A 23,292-nucleotide genomic window follows, 5' to 3' on the forward strand; every position below is an offset into this window, starting at 1 on the left:
TGTACCTCCATTTTGCTTTCAAGATTTTGGATCATTTTTATTATCATTATTCTAAATTCTTTTTCAGGTAGATTTCCTATCTCCTCCTCTTTTGTTTGACTTGGTGGGCTTTTTTCATGTTCCTTTACCTGTTGGGTATTTCTCTGCCTTTTCATCTTGTTTAGATTGCTGTGTCTGGAGTGGGCTTTCTGTATTCTGCAGGTCTGTGGTTCCTTTTTATTGTGGAGGTTTTACCCAGTGGGTGGGGTTAGACGATTGGCTTGTCAAGGTTTCCTGATTAGCGAAGCTTGCGTCAGTGTTCTGGTATGCGGATCTTGATTTCTTCTCTTTGGATAGCAATGGAGTGCCCAGTAATGAGTTTTGAGATGGGTCTATGTGTTAGGTGTGACCTTGGGCTGTCTGTATGTTGACGTTCAGGGCAATGTTCCTGCGTTGCTGGAGAATTTGCGTGGTATGTCGTGCTCTAAAACTTATTGGCTCTTGGGTGGTGGTTGGTTTCGGTGCAGGTATGGAGGCTTTTGTACGGTCACTTATTACTTAAAGATCCATGTAGTCAGAAGTTTTCTGGTGTTCTCAGGTTTTGGGCTTAAGTCTCCTGCTTCTGGATTTCAGTTTTATTCTTCCTGTAGTCTCAGGACTTCTCCAACTATACAGCACTGATAATAAAACATCTATGTTAATGGTGGAAAGTTTCTCCCCCGTTAGGGATACCCAGAGAGGTTCACCGAGTTACATGGAGAAGAGGAGAGGGAGGAGGGAGATAGAGATGGGCAGGAGGAGAAAGAGGGGGACTCAAGAGGAGAGAGACAGATCTACGAAGTTGTCTGATCCCAGAGTGTTCTCCATAGCCCAGACACCCACAAAGATTCACAGAATTGGATTGGGAAGAGAAGGGGAAAGGAGGAAATAGAGGTGTTCTGAGGTAGAAAACAGAGTCAAGATTGGGAGAGAATAATCAACACACTCGTGAATAAAAATGGGAGCTGAATATTGGATTCTTAAATGTTCACAATTTATATCATATACTGAAAAACAAAAATTAAAAATCTAGAGTAGAGGTTAGACTCTTAAAAATACTATATTAAAAACAAAAACCAAAACACACAAAAGAAATTTTAGAAATATATATGAAGTTTGGTATAAAAATAGGGCTTCTCTTCTTCTTTTTTTTTTTTTTTTCCCCTTCTGTAAGGTTATAGTGGATTGAAAATGAAAATTAAGGCGTAGTAAAAGGAGTGCTAGAGGGCTTTAAAAGAAATAAGAGAAAAAGAAAAAGAAAATAGAAGAGAAGAAGAAAAAAGAACAGAAAAAAAAAGAAGAAAAAGAAGAAAAAGAAAAAAAAGAAAAAAGAAAGAGAAAAAAAATTGTTTTGCCTAATTAAAAAAAATCGTAAAAATCTATGAAAGTTAAAGAGTAATGGGGGAGTAATAAGGAATTTTTAAAGGAAAATAAAAGAGAACCAAGAAAAAAGAAAAAAAAAATTTTTTTTTTTTCCTTACTTAAAAAAAAAAAAAAAGAAAAAAAAAGTAAAAATATATCTAGGAATTTCTCTGGAGCTGTTGCGGTCAGTGTGGGTTCGGCTCAGCTTCAGATAGCTCCTCGTTCCAGCTTACACTTCTCGATATCTACAGGCCCTTCCGGTGTAGTCAGTCGGTGGTTTCTTCAGGGATTTTAATCTGTTGCACCGGTCCCTTCTGAAGCGGTTCCCTTTGTTTATTTGGGTTCTGTTGCCGGTCTCTTCCGCGCCTAATTTCCGCCCTCCTTTCGAAGACAATGGGCTGCTTTTCTGGGTGCCTGATGACCTCAGCTAGCGATCAGAAGTTGTTTTGTGAAGTTTGCTCTGCGTTCTGTTATTTTTTTGATGAATTTCTAGGAGAGAAAGTGGTCTCTCTGTCCTACTCCTCCGCCATCTTGGCTCCTCTTCCGAAACTTTCAGTATACTTTAAATATTCTAAAGAAACATGCCCACCTGAAAACGATAATTGTGAAAATCATAGAATTGTTCTATGAATCAGTTCACTCACTGAGTCATGTCCGACTCTTTGCGACACCCTGGACTGCCCCACGCCAGGTTTCACTATCCATCGCCAGCTCCCGGAGCTTGCTCAGGCTCATGTCCATCAAGTCAGTGATGCCATCTAACCATCTCATCCTCTGTCGTTCTCTTCTCACACCTTCAATCTTTCCCAGCATCAGGGTCTTTTCCGATGAATCAGTTCTTCAGTTCAGGTGGCCACAGTATTGGAGCTTCAGTTTTAGCATCAGTCCTTCCAATTAATATTCAGGACTGATTTCCTTTGGGATTGCCTGGTTGGATCTCCTTGTAGTCCAAGGGACTCTCAAGAGTCTTCTCCAACACCACAGTTCAAAAATATCAATTCTAAAAAAAAAAACAAAAAACATCAATTCTTCAGTGCTCAGCTTTCTCTATGGTCCAACTCTCACATCCATACATGACTACTGGAAAAACCATAGCTTTGACTAGATAGACTTTTTTCAGCAAAGCAATGTCTCTGCTTTTTAATATGCTGTGTAGGTTTGTCATAGTTTTTGGTGCCACATCTGAAATAAAGCCACAGCTATGTTTCTGCTTTGAAAATTGTTTTGAATTGTGAGTGAAACATTTTACTGTCTAAACTCTCTGCAGCTACAGATTGAATGCCAATTTCTAGTACTAGTGATTTATAATACAATTATTATAAAAATTCATTCATAATTTTTTCTTTGATAATATTTTTAGATAGCAATTTTTTCTCATAATCAAGTCATTATATGTCAATGTTAACAGAAATATGAGACTGTCACTTTATAATGTTGGTTAGGAGGAGTGATATTCTTAACGGCCAAACTTAAAGTTAAGACTACTTCAGGAATACACACTTGGTTCAGAAACAGAACTTTTGACTTCATAAAACTTTTGGACATTCTTTTCTTCTCTCATAGTTAAATGGCTATACTGCATATGTGCAAAATGTAATAAAATGTTCCTGTTAATTACTTTTGAATTAATCTCAATTTAAACATATAAGACTTACAGTGAAATAAGAATATTGCAAATGGTAATAGCTCAATGTATACAATCTCATTTTAGATGACTAAGTAATTATATAAACAATATTGTAAATTGTTAAGCCAGTAATCTTATGCCTAATTCCTTTGTTTCCTACATCTCATTGTTTCTTTCTCTTAGATCGGGGTACTGTGCAGAAGGTGGTTGTTCTTCCTACTAACAGCTCTGCTCGTGGTGAGCTCATTCTGGAGGAGTTGGAAGTCTTTAAGGTTTGAACATCTATTCTGTTAGCATCAGCCCATGCATGATAAATGGAATTCTGTAATCTTATGATGACTTTGGAGGAAAAAAATTGATAAAAGATCAAATAAATGAATGTTATAAATTTTTGAGAGTAGGAAACACCAGATAAAATGAGAAGTATAGAACAAATATTTTTCTGAAGTCATTTTTTACATTTCAAGTTATCTTAAAGTTAAAAAATTAGTTTTTTAGCTACCATCACAAAGAAGAAGAATTTTGAAGAATTTTGATGTCATCATTATTTTTTTTTCAAATGAGTTCTTATGGTCAAGGTCTAGACTATCTGCCCTGAAAGGGCTTTTATCATTTGCTTTACAAGCCACTGAGACCCAAATAGTTCCTCATTATTGATTGTTAGAAAAACTTTCTCATATTTTTTTGCCAGGAACTTCAAGAAAAACTGCTTTGTTTTCTCTTGTTTTATTGCTTTCAATTCAAATGTCACTCTAGTTAAAACAAATATTGTTGTCTCTTGAAACTTAGAATTTTATGTTCTGTCTAAACTTGGAATTGCATTGTTTATTCTCTTTGTCCTTGAATTTGGGATAAAAAGAAATGAAAACACAACAAAAAAAGGCCCATAGAGGAAAATTCAGGCCAGGTGACGCTAGTGGTAAACAACCTTTGCCAATGCAGGATATGGAGATGAAGGTTTGATCTCTGGGTCAAGAAGATCCCCTGAGGAGGTCATGGCAACCCATTCCACTGTTCTTGCCTGGAGAATCCCATGGGAGCCTGGTGGGCTACATGAGGTCACAAAGAGTCAGACATGGCTAAAGCAACTTAGCCACACAGGCACACACACACGTGAGCCTGGAGAGCAGGTACCTGGTGTCCTGAAAACCCTTCCCTCCTTAAGGTATATGTCATTCTACTGATAGTTCAAATGATCCCTCTTACCTGCATTTGGAAAAATGAGTAAAGCACAGCCAGATTTTGAAGAAACATTGGTATGGAATTAATTCTACTGCAAACTTCTATTTCTGACTAAACTAACTAAGAAACAATGGTCATGGACACCAAAAGACCAGAGTGAGCTTGTACTGGAGTAAAAATAGCACTTCAAAACCCCTCAGTGCAAATTATTGCAGTCCAGAAAGTTGCCTTGCTCAGTTGAGTGAACTTAGAATGTATTAATATATGTTCCCACAGTCACCAAAGATACTGGATTTTAAGCACATTAGTGACTAGGATACAGTGATGTTAGATTATGCTAATACAGTTTAAATATGAAGAAATATTTTTAAAAAGCAAATACAGAATCTGAGTAATTCTGGCAGTTTCCCATTATGTTATTAAAGTTACAATTTTTAATGTTAGACTAACTTTGGCATCAGGTTCCTTGTGATTAGTGGATTAATATTGTGCTCACAAAATATTAACCATGTGCATTCAAGTGCCATTTCTATGCCTTGCTTTGTGAAGAAATGTCACTGGATTAACCAAAATCACATTTTACTGAACAATACATATATTTTTCTCATTCAGTTCAGTAGGGGCAACATGAATGGCCAAAATAATATGAAGTATCTTATTCAGTAGTTTTGTTGAAGATAGCAAAAGGGTTGTATTTTAGCACTTCATTTTTAATTCTGAAATATCTTTTTTTGATAATCAGAAAATGTTAATTGAGTTTGACACAAACTCAAACATATACTCTATGGAAAGGTCTTAAAAATGTGAGGTATTCTGATCATGTGCTAACTACTTATGATCTGTTATATGAGTTATGCTGGTATTATCATCATAAAGAATAAACTCTCAGTGGAAAAATAGAGTGAGTCAAAATGCATGTGGGGGGAAATCAACCCAAGAGAGACTAAGGATGCTTGAGCATTCTTCCGGATGTGTGTGCCAGTGATTGATATGGCTAAACTGAGAGACAGTTACCAAATAAAGTTACTGTCTTCAGCATGGTGTTTGTGTCACATTTTTTGAGGTGAGGTAAAAATAATTGGGTGTGTATGATATACTGTGATGGGTACTTGAGGAAATAATACATTTAAATTGGAAAACAATCCTTAGCTAAGTGTCACACTGATATACTGCAGAAAACCCCATTTAACTTTTAAAAACCAAGCACTTTGTTTTTAAAGAGCACAGAACCATAATATCTTCTTTAATCCTCTTTTCAGAACTTTTTCTGAAAATATGCCCAACTTCCCTAAACTTAACTTGAATTCAAAGTACAACTATTAATATTTCCCTAGGTGGATATAAATTGCTAATGTTGCCCTGTATGTGTGTGCATTTCTAAATGAATGTCATGATTTGTTGCAATTGAGTATTTAGAGATATCACTATATTCTCTTTTAAATGTTTGTGTGAACACATAACTCCAGAAAGTGAAGTAATTATGGGCAGAGTTGATTTTGGCAGTGTGTGCACACTTAAGTTACTCAGATGAAGCTTCACAAAACTTTATCACAGTATCACAAATCTAATCTTTAATCTTTAAAAGGAACTAATGATATATAAGAAGTAAAGTTAAGAACAGAGGAATTTTTAAAAAGGATAACTATTTCAGATAACTTTTAGATTCTTTTACTAATTCACACTTATCAAAAGAAAACCTTACCTAACAATATTCTTTTGTTTTCAACTAAGAAGATTAATAAGTGTACAGGTCAGTCACTCAGTTGTGTCCGACTCTTTGCAACCCCATGGACTGCAGCACGCTAGGCCTCCCTCTCCATCACCAACTCCCGGAGTTTACCCAAACTCATGTCCATTGAGTCGTGATGCCATCCAACCATCTCATCCTCTGTCCCCTTCTCCCCCTGCCCTCAATCTTTCCCAGCATCAAGATCTTTTCAAATGAGTCAGCTCTTCGTATCAGGTGGCCAAATATTGGAGTTTCAGCTTCAACATCAGTCCTTCCAATGAATACTCAGGACTGATTTCCTTTAGGATGGACTGATTGGATCTCCTTGCAGTCCAAGGGACTCTCAAGAGTCTTCTCCAACACCACAGTTCAAAAGCATCAATTCTTCAGTGCTCAACTTTCTTTATAGTCCAACTCTCACACCCATACATGTCTAGTTCAGGCAAATACTTCTTTTCATAGCAGCATTTGACAGGTTAACAATAGTGCCTTATGCAAAATGCTTTTGTTGTGGAGGAGTAAAATGGAGTACCATTCCACTGCACCCCACACAAGCACCCAGATCCAATCCTGAATTACTCATTATATTCAATATTTCACATACAGTTTTTTCAATTATCTCAAGTTCTGCTAATCTTCATTCATTTCTAATGGCTATATTGATAGATGTGTTATAATTTCTACTTATTTTTTTAGTTTAGGCATATATTTGTGTAACAAATCTGTCATTATTTTGAACACAAGAAAGGAAGTTTATAGATAATTATTGCTAAACTTTGAAAATATATGTGCATATAGAGAGAAATGATGATTTCTTGAATTTTAGCATAAAAAGTCTTTTCATGTAAAATCCTTTTTAAGGATTATTTGAGCAGCTAACAATTTTCTTTTTATTTTTTAGAATCATGCTCCTATAACAACAATGAAAATTTCATCCAAAAAGGTAAAAACAAAACCATGTTTATTTTCTTTGTATGTAAAAGTTTTACTATTGTAGAAGAATGTATTTTATAATTTTGAAAATTTAATTTTAGTATTAGAAAAATAATTAATACTGTTCATAATATACCACACATTTAATTTTGATATGGAATTTACTAGCTTTAGTGGAAGACAAAAAATAGGTTTATTTTTGTACAGAAATCAATTAGAGTAGAATATATATGTATGTGTGTGTATATGTGTGTATATATATATGCAGCATTTTTTTAATATCCTCTATTCTTAAATATTACAGTGTGTGAAGCCAACCAAAATAAAAATAATCTTTCTGAAGAAAGAATTTAGCATAATATTTGGGCTACTATAACATCATAAGCATTCTCAGGGAGTTGAAATGCATAATCAATCCTCTTTTCCTCTTTTGAGTTCTGCTACTGTCAAATGTTTCAAATGTGCAGTGCATTCTTTTATGCTTATTTCTAAGAAAGTACTATTTTATAAGGTTTACATGTCACTTGAAAATCTGAATGTCTCAAATCTAAGCTATATCAGGCTTCAGGACTTGGGGAATAAATGTTTTACTATGATTTTATCAGAAATGTTTGATCTAATTTGCACCTGCACATGCTGATACACAATGATCATGGAAGGAAAAAGCCCAATTCCAGTCTCTACATTTGCAAAACGTGCACCTCTCCAAACCCCAAAGGCACTATCTCTTAAGCAAGTGTTCTAAGGGCCAGAGCAGTTTAGTCAAAAATGAGATAGGCTTCAGAATGAGACTGACGTGCATTTGAATACCAACCTGACCCTAAATTATAAATAAATTATTTAACTTCACTGACCTACATCTGCCTCTGCAAGGTAATGCTTTTCTCCCAAATGAATTAACTTATATAAATTGCCTAAAATAAAGTGGTAACTCTTGTTGTAAGAGCCTAAGACTTATTTTTCTTGGAATATGGAATGAAGTTTTTATGTGTTAGCATAACTAATGATATAACTTTGGTGTTCTTCACCATATTTGGTCTGTTATAGATAAGTAAGTATTCCAATCAGTCTTGTACTGTTTTCACTTGACTAAATTTTATGAAGAAAAATAAATAGGGTACAAGGAAGCTAAAGATCTCATCTGTCAAAATGTTTGCATGGTGCATAACAAACATTTTCCCAAGTAGCAAGAAGCCATTTGTCATTTTCCCCAATTTCCTAGGGAGCTGATCTCAAGTCAGAATTGTCTTTGAAGTCAGCAGGGAATCCTTTGTTGAAATGGATTTAATGGAAAGAAAAAGTATCAGAGGAAAATTCAAAATGGACACAAAGCCGTTTTTGTGATACTGTAGCCCAGTATACAATTATAGATTTCAGCTCCTAATTCAACGGGTAAACTTGTAATACACAGCCCACTCCATTAAATTACAATGTACAACACACACATACACAGGAAAAACCGAGTGTTAAATATGTCTCAACTTCTTATAGATAATTTAAAATCTTTAGTTAAATCAATTATATTCAAGGCAAGGTAACTGATTTGGGGGGAATTCATTTTAACAACTACATATTGCACTATTTTTTAAGTGTGAAAGAACTGCAAATTGACAATGGTATTTTATATATACTTAAATTCCATGAATTTAGTACCTTCTCTAATGCTCAAACTAAAAAATTTATTGTTCATTTTACACTCTTCTATTTTCTAATTTACCCTTGCTTTCCATGACAGAAAATAGATTAATAAAAAAGGTTATTTATAGAATGAAACTACCTGTATCCTTTCTTCAAATAAATACATTTCCTTGGAATATGTTAATGAAGCTGATGTACTATTTGTTAATGTACTCAATAAACATTTATTTAAAATATTTCTAGGTAAATGATTATTATTGAAACATACAATTGTTTTCTTATAGCTTGAATGTCTCAAATGGGGATCATTAATTTTCAGCCTATTTTCTGAAAAATTTATTGCTCTGAATAAAGTATTTTATATTAGGCACAGTAAACTGAGATGTGATTCAAATGATTAATTAGAATTGAAAATGTATAAATTGCTAGCTTGTTCACTGGTAGTTTACTCTATTACAACTACTACTATTATTTAATATTCATTAAACACTTAGGCGCCAGAAACTATTTTAAGCAATTTATATGGAATTAGTGCTTATATTGTTCTTACAAAACTTGTATGGAGTAAGTGCTACATAGTCCCAATCTTACCAAAGAGGAAGCCGACATCTAGAAAAGTTACCCAGCAAAATTTTGGAGGCTGGGATCTGAATCTCAGAGACATGCCTCCAGAATCTGACCAATGATGCGCTCACTGATTTAATTTTGAATCTATAAATAAATTTGCAAATGTGACGTTTGTGCACATGTGCATATATTCAAGTTCCAACTTAGAAATTCTCTGTTAACTTGAGTTACGCATCATTAGTCCTTTGTAAAATGAGGACTCTGAGTTAGAAACTCCTGAGAACCACTTTATACATAGCCAAGAGAACTGGGGCAGTATCATAATAAGCTCCTGACACCATACAAATGAAGGAAGATGGAATCTTTATTTATAACCTAGGCTCTTGAAGATCTGTGGATCATATAGAACATTTAAAGCATGTCTAAATATAAATACAGTCTTCTAAATAGTTTTAAAATTGCTCTAATGAGTAATAATTCACTTTCAAAAGCAGGTGAAAATTGTTTTAAAATTTTTATCTAATACTTACTATTTTTTGTCAACTTAGAAATGTTCTGCATTTTAGACTTGACTTTTTAAAGTTTGCAAGGTGATGAGTTGCCAATCTTGAAGAATAAGGACACTCCCTTGTGCTTTGCTAAGAGACAGCATTCAAAGAGAAAAACAAACATCACAATTTAAATCTGTAATACATCAGATCAAATCTGAGAGAACAATGAATCTCACTGTCTAAAGCATATTACCATTGTACATGTGCTCTGAGATTTTTTTTTTTTCCAAACAAGTCAGGTAATGTTATAGGCGTATTAACATAGGGAAATTCTATTTATTTTGGCGTTATATCCTTCTGTACTTTGCTTCTTGTTTTTAGTCTGTTTCAAAATGCATCCAAGGGTCTGTGGGCATATATTATGTGTTCCTGCTGAAAGTTCTCTTTTAACTTCCACATCTGAAATAAATCACCGTCATTCTTCTGATAGCAACAGCTGTATGTGAGCTCCAATGAAGGACTTGCCCAAGTGTCTCTGCATCGCTGCCACATCTACGGGTCAGCCTGTGCTGACTGCTGCCTGGCAAGGGATCCTTACTGTGCCTGGGATGGCCATTCCTGCTCTAGGTTCTATCCAACCGGAAAGCGGTGAGTACCAAATATTCAACTGAAAATCAAAATCAGTATCATCAGACGGTTAAGTAGTGCTCCACATTATTGGAATCAGTTCTATTGCAGTATCCTGTAAAAATGACACTAAAAGTAGTAGCTGTGTTCAGCACCATATGTAGTCTTCAAATAAAGAAAATGGCCTCTCATAAAAAACAAACTTCAAAGGATACAGAGGGCTGGGGGTGGGGGGAGGGGATCAATTTTAACTTGGGATTCTCACAGAAATATTAGAGTGCAGTAGTTTGGAAAAATTCCCTTTTCATTTTAAAGTTCCTCTGCAACACAATCCCCCACCTGCAACCCCTAGAATATTTCAAGCAGCATTTAACTTTCACATTTACCCAATGTTTATCTTTTTTGTTTTATATGCTTCAGATATCCTTAAATCTAACATTCCTAGGATTTCCTTGTGCCGATTAATTCCTCTGTAATCAAATGCTTGTCTTAGTTCAGGCAACAGGTGCATTGCTCCAGAATGGGTACCCTGAGTACTTTCAAAACCTTGATAACCATGCTTTACCCCCTAAAATGGTGAATGTATTGGTTAGATTAAGAAGTTCAGGTAATGATCTTTCAAGTAAAGTCACTGGAGTGATGATGTTTTATAACTCCTTTTTCTCTGATATAGATACAGGTCTTTAAGGACTTGACAGATTAAAGCAACCCAGCACTTCTGCATATCAAAATTATTCTGATCCTTTTATGCGTTCAGTTCAGTTCAGTCACTCAGTCGTGTCTGACTCTTTGCGACCCCATGAACCACAGCACGCCAGGCCTCCCTGTCCATCACCAACTCCTGGAGTCCACCCAAACCTATGTCCATCGAGTCGGTGATGCCATCCAACCATCTCATCCTCTGTCATCCCCTTCTTCTCCTGCCCTCAATCTTTCCCAGCATCAGGGTCTTTTCAGATGAGTCAGCTCTTTGCATCAGGTGGTCAAAGTATTGGAGTTTCAGCTTCAACATCAGTCCTTCCAGTGAACACCCAGGGCTGCTCTCCTTTGTTATGACATTATTTGGGAGAATAGCATTTTAGAGAGAGGCACCAGAGTCCTTAGAGCTGGAGCATGCCAAGATTGTCCAAAAAACAGCACCAAGACGAATGAGGCTATCTATACTGGAATGAGCTGGGGGGGACGTAGGAAGAAATGGGACCAGAATGCCAGATGACATAGGATTTAGTAAATCAGCAAAGGACTTTTATTTAGAGTTAAGTGGAAAACTGCTGAAGGGTTTTTGAGCACAGGAGCAGTATTGTTTGAATTTTGTTTTAAAAAGTTCATCTGGTGGGTTTGGCTGGGATCGAAGCCCTGGGATAGAAAGAAAATGTGAGGAGAGGAAATAGAAGGTGAAAGACAGTTAGACTACTAACTGATGACCAAAGTGAGATAAAATGGTGGCTTGGTAGAGCTGGAGGTGGCCAAAAGTCTTCTGATTCTTGAGAGGGTTCACAGAATCTGCTAACATGTTGCATGTTGGGATGTTATAGAAATAGAGGACTCAGAAATAAGCCAGTTTTTCAGAATTGAGCATTGGAAATACATGCATGGCATTTCCTGAGGAAGAGAAGACTATGAAAGGCACACGTTTGTGGGGAAACTGACGATGTTAAGTTAGTGATGCCTATAAGGTATTCAAGTAGAGATGTCAAATAGGCAGTTAGACATCTGAATCTGGAGTAGGGAAAAGTGGCCCAGATGAGTTCAAAGTCTTCTGTATTAAAGGCATAAGGTATGATGAAAAGTCCCACTCTTTACCCAGAAGATTTTAGTATCTGTTTTCAAAGACCCATATTCTACCATGTTATTTTAAGATTTAATTAGGAGGTCTATGGCCTCTTTTCATTTTTGCATAGAATTTCTGGACCTCATTATCCTGGGATATGTCTATACTGGGCTGGAGTTCTGCACCTGGACACAAAGTATGAGGGAAGGAAATTCTAAATAATCTCAGATAAAAAATGATTTTTGTGCTCACTTGTGGTATTTTTTTACTATATTTATATTCATTCACAATTATGATAGCAGCAATATTTTTCAACTATTTTCATAACTATTACCAAAGCAATAATTATTTTTTCTCAGTAAGCATTTCTAAAAATTGGCATATCTAACACCCAGAAGGCTGTCCAGGTGGTAAAGAATACACCTGCCAATGCAAGAAACGTGGGTTTGATCCCTGGGTTGGGAAGATCCCCTGGGGAAGGAAATGACAACTCATTCCAGTATTCTTGTTTAGGAAATCCCATGGACAAAGGAGCCTGGCAGGCGACAGTCTTTGGGGGTCACAAAAGAATCAGATACAACTTAGGGACTAAAGGACAACAAAATACTTGAAAAAGAACCTTCAATCTATTATTAAACAAATTTAGTGCTCAAGGGAACTGAAGCGCTACACTTTCTAAAACAGAAAGTGATGTAGGGACCACCAGTGAATCTTACCATAGTCCTATAGACAAATCAGCCTTCTCTATAACGTGAAGAAATTGAAAATGAGTACTGCTTCCCTGCAAAATTTTCAGACATTGGCTTTAGCCACCAAGCATTTTTATTTAACAAACAAGAACTATTTCACAATTAAAATTCCATACTATAAATAAAAACTATCATTGCATATTTAAGATATTTTTTACATTATAGAAGTTTCTGCTGAAATATGAGTTAACTCATTTGTTCTAATATTCTCCCACTAATCTTTTCTAAATTGTGTACTTAAGCATAGATTCTACATTGTCATCCTAATGCAACAAATTGTTATTTTAACTATATGCTCATAATAAACAAAGAACTGAAGCATTCTTGAAATTATTAATGCTGCAATATAATGTGCATAATTAAATCTGCATCATGGGTTTTCTACTAGAACTAATAAAATAATTTAGTAAAGTTGCAGGATACAAAAATCTATTGTTTTTCTATACACTAAATTGCCAACATTCGCTGGATCATTGAAAAAGTAAGAGAGTTTCAGAAAAACGTCTATTTCTGCTTTATTGACTATGCCAAAGCCTTTGACTATGTAGATCAAAATAAACTGTGGAAAATTCTGAAAGAGATGGGAATACCATACCACCTGACCTGCCTCTTGAGAAACCTATATGCAGGTCAGGAAGCAACAGTTAGAACTGGACATGGAACAGCAGACTGGTTCCAAATAGGAAAAGGAGTATGCCTAGGCTGTATATTGTCACCCTGCTTATTTAACTTATATGCAGAGTACATCATGTGAAATGCGAGGCTGCATGAAGCACAAGCTGGAATCAAGATTTCTGGGAGAAATATCAATAACCTCAGACATGCAGATGATACCACCCTTATGGCAGAAAGCAAAGAGAAACTAAAGAGCCTCTAGATGAAAGTGAAAGAGGAGAGTGAAAAAGTTGGCTTAAAGCTCAACATTCAGAAAACTAGGATCATGCCATCCGGTCCCATCACTTCATGGCAAATAGATGGGGAAACAGTGGAAACAGTGTCAGACTTTATTTTTCTGGGCTCCAAAATCACTGCAGATGGTGATTGCAACCATGAAATTAAAAGACGCTTACTACTTGGGAGAAAAGTTATGACCAACTTAGACAGAGACATTACTTTGTCAACAAAGGTCCGTCAAGTCAAGGCTATGGTTTTTCCAGTAGTCATGTATGGATGTGAGAGTTGGACTATAAAGAAAGCTGAGTACCAAAGAATTGATGCTTTTGAACTGTGGTGTTGGAGAAGACTCTTGAGAATCCCTTGGACTGCAAGGAGATCCAACCAGTCCATCCTAAAGGAGATCAGTTCTGGGTGTTCATTGGAAGGACTGATGTTGAAGCTGAAACTCCAGTACTTTGGCCAACTGATGCGAAGAGCTGACTCATTTGAAAAGACCCTGATGTTAGGAAAGATTGAAGGCAGGAGGAGAAGGGGGTGACAGAGGATGACATGGTTGGATGGCATCACTGACTGGATGGACATGAGTTTGGGTAAACTCCGGGAGTTGGTGATGGACAGGGCGGCCTGGTGTGCTGCAGTTCATGGGGTTGCAAAGAGTCGGACACAACTGAACGACTGGAACACAACGATCATGCAGAAGAATTCATAGGCATAAAAATAAAAAGCTTGTCCCTTTGTATGGAAACAAAGTACAGCTGTACTTGGAAATCAATGGAGGCTGTACTTTGACATAATAAGGTTGTTAATGTTATTGGCTCAGTAGTTTCTCTTTTTAAAAAGACATGTTTTTCATAGTAACATTTTACTGTTTTTCATAGTAAACAACATTAAGCATTTTCCCTCTTTATCCTCAAGCACATTAAATATTTGTGCATTTGTGTCAGTTCAGTTTAGTCGCTCAGTCGTGTCCTACACTTTGTGACCCCATGGACTGCAGCACGCTAGGCTTCCCTGTCTATCACCAATTCCTGGAGCCTACTCAAACTTATGTCCATCGCATCACTGATGCCTTCCCAACCATCTTATCCTCTGTTGTCCCCTTCTCCCCCCACCTTCAATCTTTCCCAGCATCAGGATCTTTTCCAGTGAGTCAGTTCTTTGCATCAGGTGGCCAAAGTATTGGAGTTTCAGCTTCAGCATCAGTCCTTCCAATGAATATTCAGGACTGATTTCCCTTAGGATTGACTGGTTGGATCTCCTAGCAATCCGAGGGACTCTCAAGAGTCTTCTCCAACACCCCAATTCAAAAGCATCAATTCTGCGGTGCTCAGCTTTCTTTATAGTCCAACTCTCACATCCATACATGATTACATACAAATTTAATCCCGAATATTATTTATTCTGGATATAGACATGTAGTCGGAAATGTTAAAACAAGAGAATCAATTTACCCTTCAAGTAAATATCTGCTTTTTACACAGTAAGAAAATAATTTCATTGTTTATCTAAAAGAACAGACTATAATGGAGGAAACTTTGACATCTTGAGCCAAATTCCCAGTCCCGCATGCAGTGAACTATGACTGTCTACCATCATGCTTTCACGATGTTCTACAAATACCTTAAAGGGAATCTACACATATAGAAGGGGCTTCCCTCGTGGCTCAGACATTAAAGAGTCTGCCTGCAGTACAGGAGACCTAGGTTTGATCCCTGGGTGACAGATACAGAGAACTCAGATGGCTGCCTTATTGTACTCGTCATTAAAGCAAAGCCATAACAATGTTTTTCTACATTTGAAAGTCTGAAAGGTAAGTGATACTGCAAATTCAGATTGCTAAGCATGAAGGCCCATGTACTTGAGTAAGCCATAACCTAGTGCTGATCATATGACAATAAGTTAAATTTTGTGAGCAATAATGCTTAGATGGCTGAAAATGACCAGTTCAACTATAAGAACTATCATGCAGTTCTCATATAATATATACTCACAGGTTGACTGGTAGCAAATAATTGTTTGACTTCATAATATACCAAATACAATGCAGTAAAAACCCGACTTAGTATCTATTCTAAAGTACAATATTAATCATAATTCCTGAGACAAGAGTGACTTCCACTAGTTTGTGTTTGTAATTATAGAGAAATATAAAACTGAATAAGGATCATGTGGCTTTGGGGGAAAGAGAATCCTTAAATGACACAAAGTTTATACCTATATTTCATAAATAGATTTATATAATCCTTTGATTATATAAACTATTATCTGTTTGCCATAACTTTAAATTTTTTTCATTATTATTGACCTTGAGGTTAATTATGGTTTGCAAATTTTATAAGCCCAGTGTTAATATTTTCCATCTCTTACTGAATATTTTAATTTATCATTAAGGATAAACTATTAAGAGAAACTTAACCAGCCCAGTTAAATGATATGCTTATCCATATATACTTTTCAGAATTGATAACAGAAAATCAGTTTACCCCCTGTTAATCACAATAAAGAACATTCTGTTCCTTCTTCTTTATAACAAGGTTCATGTCCACAATTCATTGCTAAGGTCATTTCAATCACTCTGTTTTGATTTGTCGTACTATGTAATACAATTGACACTATAAGTGAATCTAAGACAAGAGATTAAATAGTTTGCAAATAATTTTAAACTTTTATTTAAATAGTGAACAATTTTAAAAGGATGAACTAAAATTTTGAAATGCTAAAGTCGATGATATGTAACAACTAAAGGCAATGAGTGAACCTTGTTTGGATCCTGAATAAACTTTTAAAAATGCATAAGGGATACTTTGAGTATCACAAGTAGTGAAATTTCAATATAGAATGTAATTTATATGATATCATTAAATAAATATTGATATGGTTAGTATAATAATGATGTTATGTAGATAAATTACTCATTCTTAGAAGATACATACGTTTAAGGGTATAAAATTATCATGTCTGCAACTTATTTTCTAAAGATTTTCATATACGTGCATATGTAGTATATATATATAACATTTACTTGGGTATGAAAGAGCACATAAATGTGGCACAACAGCAGTTTATGAGTGTTGGTTACCATCGTTCATTGTATTTGTCTATCCACTTTTCTATAGTCTTGAAAATTTTCAAAATAAGAACATGAAGGAAAATGCTTAGTCTAGAAAATGAAACATTTTGCTTAACTTTATATAAATATTCATTTTCTTTGTTTCTCTTGTTCTGGACACTTTTTAGTGTATCTGGAAATGATTTGAAAGTATTGACTTTTGTAAGAGAAGTATATTTATTTAAGAAAAAATTAGAAAGTGGAAGATGCTAGTAAGTTTATACTTTGGAGGTTATTGTATTAGAAAATTTTCTAAGACTGTCTCTAAAATAAAAATCTACCCTATTAATTTGGAATCTAGCATCTATGCTAGAAAGTATATATGCTAGAAAGTATATATAATAGGAGGTTCATCTGTTGAGTGGTAGATGGGGAGACTGAATTAATTCAAATTGAAAACAAAGTGCCCACATGATATTTGAAGCACTGAACAAAAAATATGGATAATCAGATGCTTTTTCTTTATGAAATTCTTAGGCAATCATAACATTGCATAATTTAAAATGAAGTCTTTTAAGTTCATCATAGTTGGCACTGTTAATTTTAAGTCACTTGTATATATTTCTGCACTTCATAGGAGGAGCCGAAGACAAGATGTGAGACATGGCAATCCACTGACTCAATGCAGAGGGTTTAACCTAAAAGGTAATTAAAAGTGCTCAGACTTGGTAAAGACTAGCAGTGCTCCATATCATATTTCAGTAAGGGAAATCTGTGATACATCAAAATGTGTCATTTTAAAGAAAGATTCACTATACAAATTAGAGGCATTCATGTATAGTCATTAAAAATTAAATATTATTTGTACGTATACTAAGATTTATGGAAAAGAAAAGTCCAGGAACACAGATATCCTTGGATGTGTCATTTGGTGAGTCTTTCACAAAGATCGTTGTTATAGATTTTTCTAGCCATTATTTTCTTTTTGAAGAAAAAAATACACTTTACTTTTGTTTACCACTGAAGAAAAAACAACATCTTGTTTGTTTGTTTTTTCCTGTGATAAATGGCATAACAGAATTTACTATTTTAACCATTTTAAAGTGCACAGTTCTGTGGCATAAAGTATACTGATGATGTTGTACAACGAGCCCCACCGTCCATCACTGAAATTTTTTCATCATCCCAAAGTTAAACTCCATACCCATTAAACACTAACTCCCCAATCTCCCTTCCCCGACTTGTGGCAACCACTGTTCTAATTGTCTCTATGAATCTAAATGTTCTAAATCTCTCGTGTAAGTGGAATCATACAATGTTTGTCCTTTTGTAACTGGCTTATTAGCCTAATGTCTTCTTCGAGACTTCCTGGGTGGTTCAGTAGTGAAGAATCTGCCTGAAAGGTAGGAGACGCAGGTTCAGTCCCTGGATTGGGAAGATCCCCGGGAGACGGAGATGGCAACCCACCCTAGAATTCCTGTGTGGGAAATCGCATGGACAGAAGGGGCCCAGCAGGCTACAGAACTGGGGTCCCCGAAGAGTCGGACACAACTTAGGGGGCTAGACAGCAGCAATGTCTTATTTAGGGTTCATTCATGTTGTAACATGTGTCGGAATTAAAGCAAAAATGCAACCCAGTGTGTGTGTGTGTGTGTGTGTGTGTGTGTGTGTATCCATCAAGGAACACTTGGAGTGCTTCCAGTTGGCTATTATGAATTATCCGGCTCTGAATTTTACAGTTTACAACCATACCATATACTTTCAGCAGTCTGTCTTACGATTAATCTAATTCCTTTCTTCCCATCCTGACATGGAGACATTATGTTATAATTTTCCCACTGAACCCCTCCCTCCACCTCCACCCCACCAACAGAGACCTTCCTCGAGGCTTACCAAGGTGCTATAGAGGTTCTGTAATTAACTATTAACAAAGACTCCTGCCGCTAACTTTTGTGAGCATGGGCCTTTTTGTTTTTATTTAAATAATGATATTCTTGTCACTAACTACACAAACCACAAGAAGAAAATTAAGACACATTTTGCCTAATTGTTTCATACATCTAACTGAGGGAATAAATCCAGATTACTATTTCTCTGTTTGCTGAGTATTTTATAAATCGTGTATCAGTTCCCACTCATAGTAGCAGTAGTTATAGTGATAAGATTATTGGCAGCACAGGCAATGATGAACAAACATCAGTGTTCATTTTTGTGTCAAAACCTGAGCTAAGTGCTTTTTAAAATAGATTATGTCACTTACTGCTCAAGAAATTATTCTAAAGTAGGATCTCTTCCTATTCACACTGTATGAATGAGGTTTCTGCCCATGTCTAAGCTACCACATAACTATACTGAATATTCTTCCTAATTTAAGAATTTCAGTATAAGAATGTCTGAAAATATCTGTTTTAGAGCCAAGTAAAACTGAAGCACAGAGATGTTATATAAGTTCTCTAAGGTTATACAGCTGGTAGTGATGAAGTCAAGATTTTACCTCAGGTATCTCTGAGGTCAAAGATTATTTTCTCAACCATTACATCCCACTGTGACCACATCTTGCTTTCTGCCTTTGCCCAGTGTTTCTGAATTTCATCTGAATTTCATCTCCACTGAGTGTGGAGTTTAGGGGTGGGATGAACCTGGCTTTGGTATTGCCTGGCACTTGCTAACTCTTTGCCTAGGATATGTTTTTTCATAACTCACAGCCCATGAAAGGCTGAGAAAATGTAATTCACAAAGATGTTGTAATAATTAAATGTTCAAGGTGATATTAAGTGCATTCCTTGGTGTAAAGTAATTCTTGAATAAATATTGATGCCCTTGTATCTTTCTCTCCTTTGTTTTAGGTTAAACACACCAAACAATGTATAAACTTGTTAAGTAATTAAGACTGCCTTTGGGCTTTGCTTTAGTTGCTCACAATTTTATAGAGAAATAAATATTCATATAAGGGAATATGATCCAAATTCCATTGCTTCTCTCTCATTCTCTCTCATTTTATTTTTGCTCTTCAGCATACAGAAATGCAGCTGAAATTGTTCAGTATGGAGTAAAAAATAACACCACTTTTCTTGAGTGTGCCCCCAAGTCTCCACAGGCATCTATCAAGTGGTTGTTACAAAAAGACAAAGACAGGAGGAAAGAGGTGAGTAATGCGGGAGAGCAGCAATCAATCAGAGCTTTGGAAAGAGCATTAAATCACCATCCCTCAATGAGGCACAGATCAAACAAAAAAGGAAGGACATATCCTTTAGTGTCTTTGGAATGACAAGTGCCATCTTCTTTAAAATCCTTTGTCCATGGAGTTGATGGATTAATTAGAAATCCTGTCTGCCTGCTCACCTCCATAACGCAGTGATTAAAGCAAGAACTTGCACACTCAGATGGGGGTACTGATGTGAGGAAGCATTTCTAAAAGAAACAAGATGTGTGCAAATCCAGAAGCCAGGTTCTCACACAACAGCACCTTTGTGTGATTCACAAGATAAAAGGGGCTTTTGAAAAAGTTCAATTTTCCTCTGCAAGAAATTCCACTTAACTGTAACCTTTATGGTAAAGAGCATTTTTCCGCTGTGTGGTAATCTGTTTCCATTGCTCTATTATTCATAACTCCTGGGGTTTTGTTATAGGTAATGTGTGGAATCATTATTTATGGGACCATTGCCTTTATTAAGTGATAGGTAAAAAAAGAAAACTCGACTTTCAAATGAAAGGACACTTGTATTAACCTTTCACTGAATATAAAGAACTGTTTTAAAAGGAAAACATTGTAAAACAGCATAGAGTGAAATATTATAAATAATGAATTCCACAATATTGATGTCACATTGTCCTTACTAATGGAGGATAAGAAGAAAAATACATATGTATATATAAAGCCTTAAAGTGGCCTAAACTGCAGTGGTATTAACAACATCACAAAGTGTGATGGAGTGAAGGGAAAAATAGAGCCTTCGGCACTTGTGTGTTTTCTGTTGTACACAGTTTCCATACTACGCGTTAGGTTAATGAGAGCTATGTAGAATGGATACAGTCCTAAGCTAAGCATTGCATCAGAATTACTGAAGTAGATGTTGGCTCTTTTTGAGGAAATGCTTTCCAACTCTCAGACCAAAGATGTTATGAGCTGTTTAGGAAATTTTGTGTTCCCTGTCACAGGAATATGAAACCATAAGCTGATGACCACTTGCATAAGATGAGACTTAAATATCTGGGGAAAAGATGGGCTCAGTGAACTTCAGGGCCCCTTCTTGCTACATAATTTCATAAAATTTTTTAAATTTGTTCATTAATAAAAGATATTGAGGCTTGTTTTGGTGCTATCAAATCTATCACCAAATTAGTCTTGAAATATCTGCAATCTAATTAATTTTAAATTATTTTGAATGAATGTGGAGCATAAGAATGATGGCCTTACAAACTACTCTGGGGTAGAAGTCATAATGTATGATGATGATGATTATCATACAGAAATGGAATTCTTAGGCTTGAACATGTCGGGTGGACATGAACCATCCTTCCAAAGAAAGTCCGTATATGTGTATGTGAATTGGAAAGCCACAACTCAAACAGGGGCTTACCTAACATAGATAAAATGCTGTTCTTTTATTCAGTAGAAAGTTCAGTGGAAAAATACATAATGGGTGAATGTAATTTCTATTATGTAAAATTAAAATACATGAATATATACAGGCTTGAATACATGTCACAGAAATTAACAAATGAAATTTAAAAAGGAATGTATCATGTGTCTTATCTCTTTCATTTCATTATACTTATAATGTTTTATTTCAGAGGTTTCAAAAATGTGGAGACACATATGGCTATCCTGTTTTTTCTCCCCATCTCAAAAGCAGAATACTATTTTTTAAGATAATGAAAAACCTCAACTCTAATTATGAAAGTCTATTCTGTCCAGAATTTAAGCATAGCACATTTCCACTCACTATCACTTTAGTTTAATAAACTATTAACATTTAATTAAATTTATCTTAATTCTTCCTCAGTAGTTTAGGCGAACATACACATATTTCTCACATTGATGATGTGTAAATACTTAACTTTTTTTTTTTAGTAAGACAAGTGGTAAAACTTTCAGAGAAAAATGCAGATAGTTCATATTGAATAGCATAAAGTGAAAACTAAAAGCCCTCCTCTCCTCCACTTCAGTACTCATTCCCATTTCTCAGAGTATAGGCTGCTAAGAATTGTATAGTCCTCCAGCTAGTCTCCGTAACTTTCCTATTTTCCTCTCTCTCCTTCTTTGTATCTCTTTCTCTATGAGACACACCCACACATACACACACAATTTCAGTATTAGTACATATGGAGCTACCTTATTTTTCTTGGCTGCATAACATTCCACTGTATGACCATACTTTGCCTTTACTAAAGCTATCTACTGGTTACGTTATTTCTTGTTTTTCCGCTTACCAAAGCATCAAGTAGGGACTTCCCTGGCAATCCTGTGGTTAAGACTCCGTGCTAAAAAAAAAAAAAAAAGACTCCGTGCTTCCACTGTAGGGGGCATGAACTCAATTGGGGAACAAGGATCCTGCATGCTTATATGGTGTGGCCAAAAAATTATTTAAAATTTTTAAAAATTAATGAGTGAATATCTGCATATTAGTTAGGCTATGAATTTTATATAAATTCCTATAAATAAAATATCTGCACTGAATCTTATATATAAATATTAATGAATATTATCAAATTAGCCTCCACAATTTTTCTCAATTTCATGCAAATAGAAAAGACTTTCTTTTTTATTTCTGAATGCACTTATACATTATTTAAACTATTTTGAAGGCATATTAAAACTTTAAAAAATTAAATGAATATAAAAGTTTTGCTTTATATGTTTCAGTCCTTTTTCTTAATCTCTCTTTTCTAGTTCCGTTTTATTCATATTTCAGTGCTATATTTTTCATTTTTGTGCTTTTGTATATGAGTTACTTTTTATCTAAAACAACCTATCTTTGGTTTGTATTTCATTAATAATAAAATACATATTTATATAGAAATTTATCATTTAGAAAAATATTTCACATTCATTCTCTTATTTTTCTTTGGGTCAAATTTCTTTCCCTCAATGAAAGAGCATTCCTGAGTATATATATGAAGGAACTACTTACCACTTAGGTTTTTATGTGTTCACTGATAATACTAAGCTGGCCCTGTAAGGGAATGGATTTCAGGATTTAGCTTACATCCAGAAAATAATATTTTTAACAGCATAAGCCTGTAAAATAATTAAATAGTCACCTCATAGCTTCTTTGGACAAGGAAATGGCAACCCACTCCAGTATTCTTGTCTGGAGAATCCCATGGATGGAGGAGCCTGGTGGGCTACAGTCCACGGGGTCGCAAAGAGTCGGACATGACAGCGACTTCACTTCACTTCATAGCTTCTTATTACTTTTCCTTGAAAAGTAAAATCACTTGGAGTACTTATAATAAGTTCCAGCTTATTTTTAGTCATTCTTTGTGTTACATAATTGGAAAAACCCCTTGATAATGTTCAGAACTCTGCCTCAGCTTATATAATTATTAGTTAGGGGAATATTCATTCATTCATTGGAAAAAAGGTGTAATTCAATTATTTAATTATGGCTTCATGTTCTTAATAAGTGAGTATTTTTGTTACAATAAA

The 23,292-nt window shown here is 35.3% G+C and overlaps 1 protein-coding gene across 1 annotated transcript in view; it reads left to right on the forward strand.

Annotated features, from left to right (window-relative positions):
• Positions 1-23,292, forward strand: part of SEMA3C (semaphorin 3C) — a 204,422-nt gene that overhangs the window by 177,868 nt on the left and 3,262 nt on the right. The window contains exons 13-17 of the mRNA XM_065939907.1: positions 3,191-3,279; positions 6,820-6,861; positions 10,038-10,195; positions 17,278-17,345; positions 19,655-19,785. Of these exons, the coding sequence (XP_065795979.1) occupies positions 3,191-3,279; positions 6,820-6,861; positions 10,038-10,195; positions 17,278-17,345; positions 19,655-19,785 (488 nt within the window). The remainder of the gene's footprint in view (positions 1-3,190; positions 3,280-6,819; positions 6,862-10,037; positions 10,196-17,277; positions 17,346-19,654; positions 19,786-23,292) is intronic.

This window comes from Muntiacus reevesi, chromosome 6 (genome assembly GCF_963930625.1).
Source record: "Muntiacus reevesi chromosome 6, mMunRee1.1, whole genome shotgun sequence".
In the NCBI taxonomy this organism is placed as follows: Eukaryota; Metazoa; Chordata; class Mammalia; order Artiodactyla; family Cervidae; genus Muntiacus; species Muntiacus reevesi.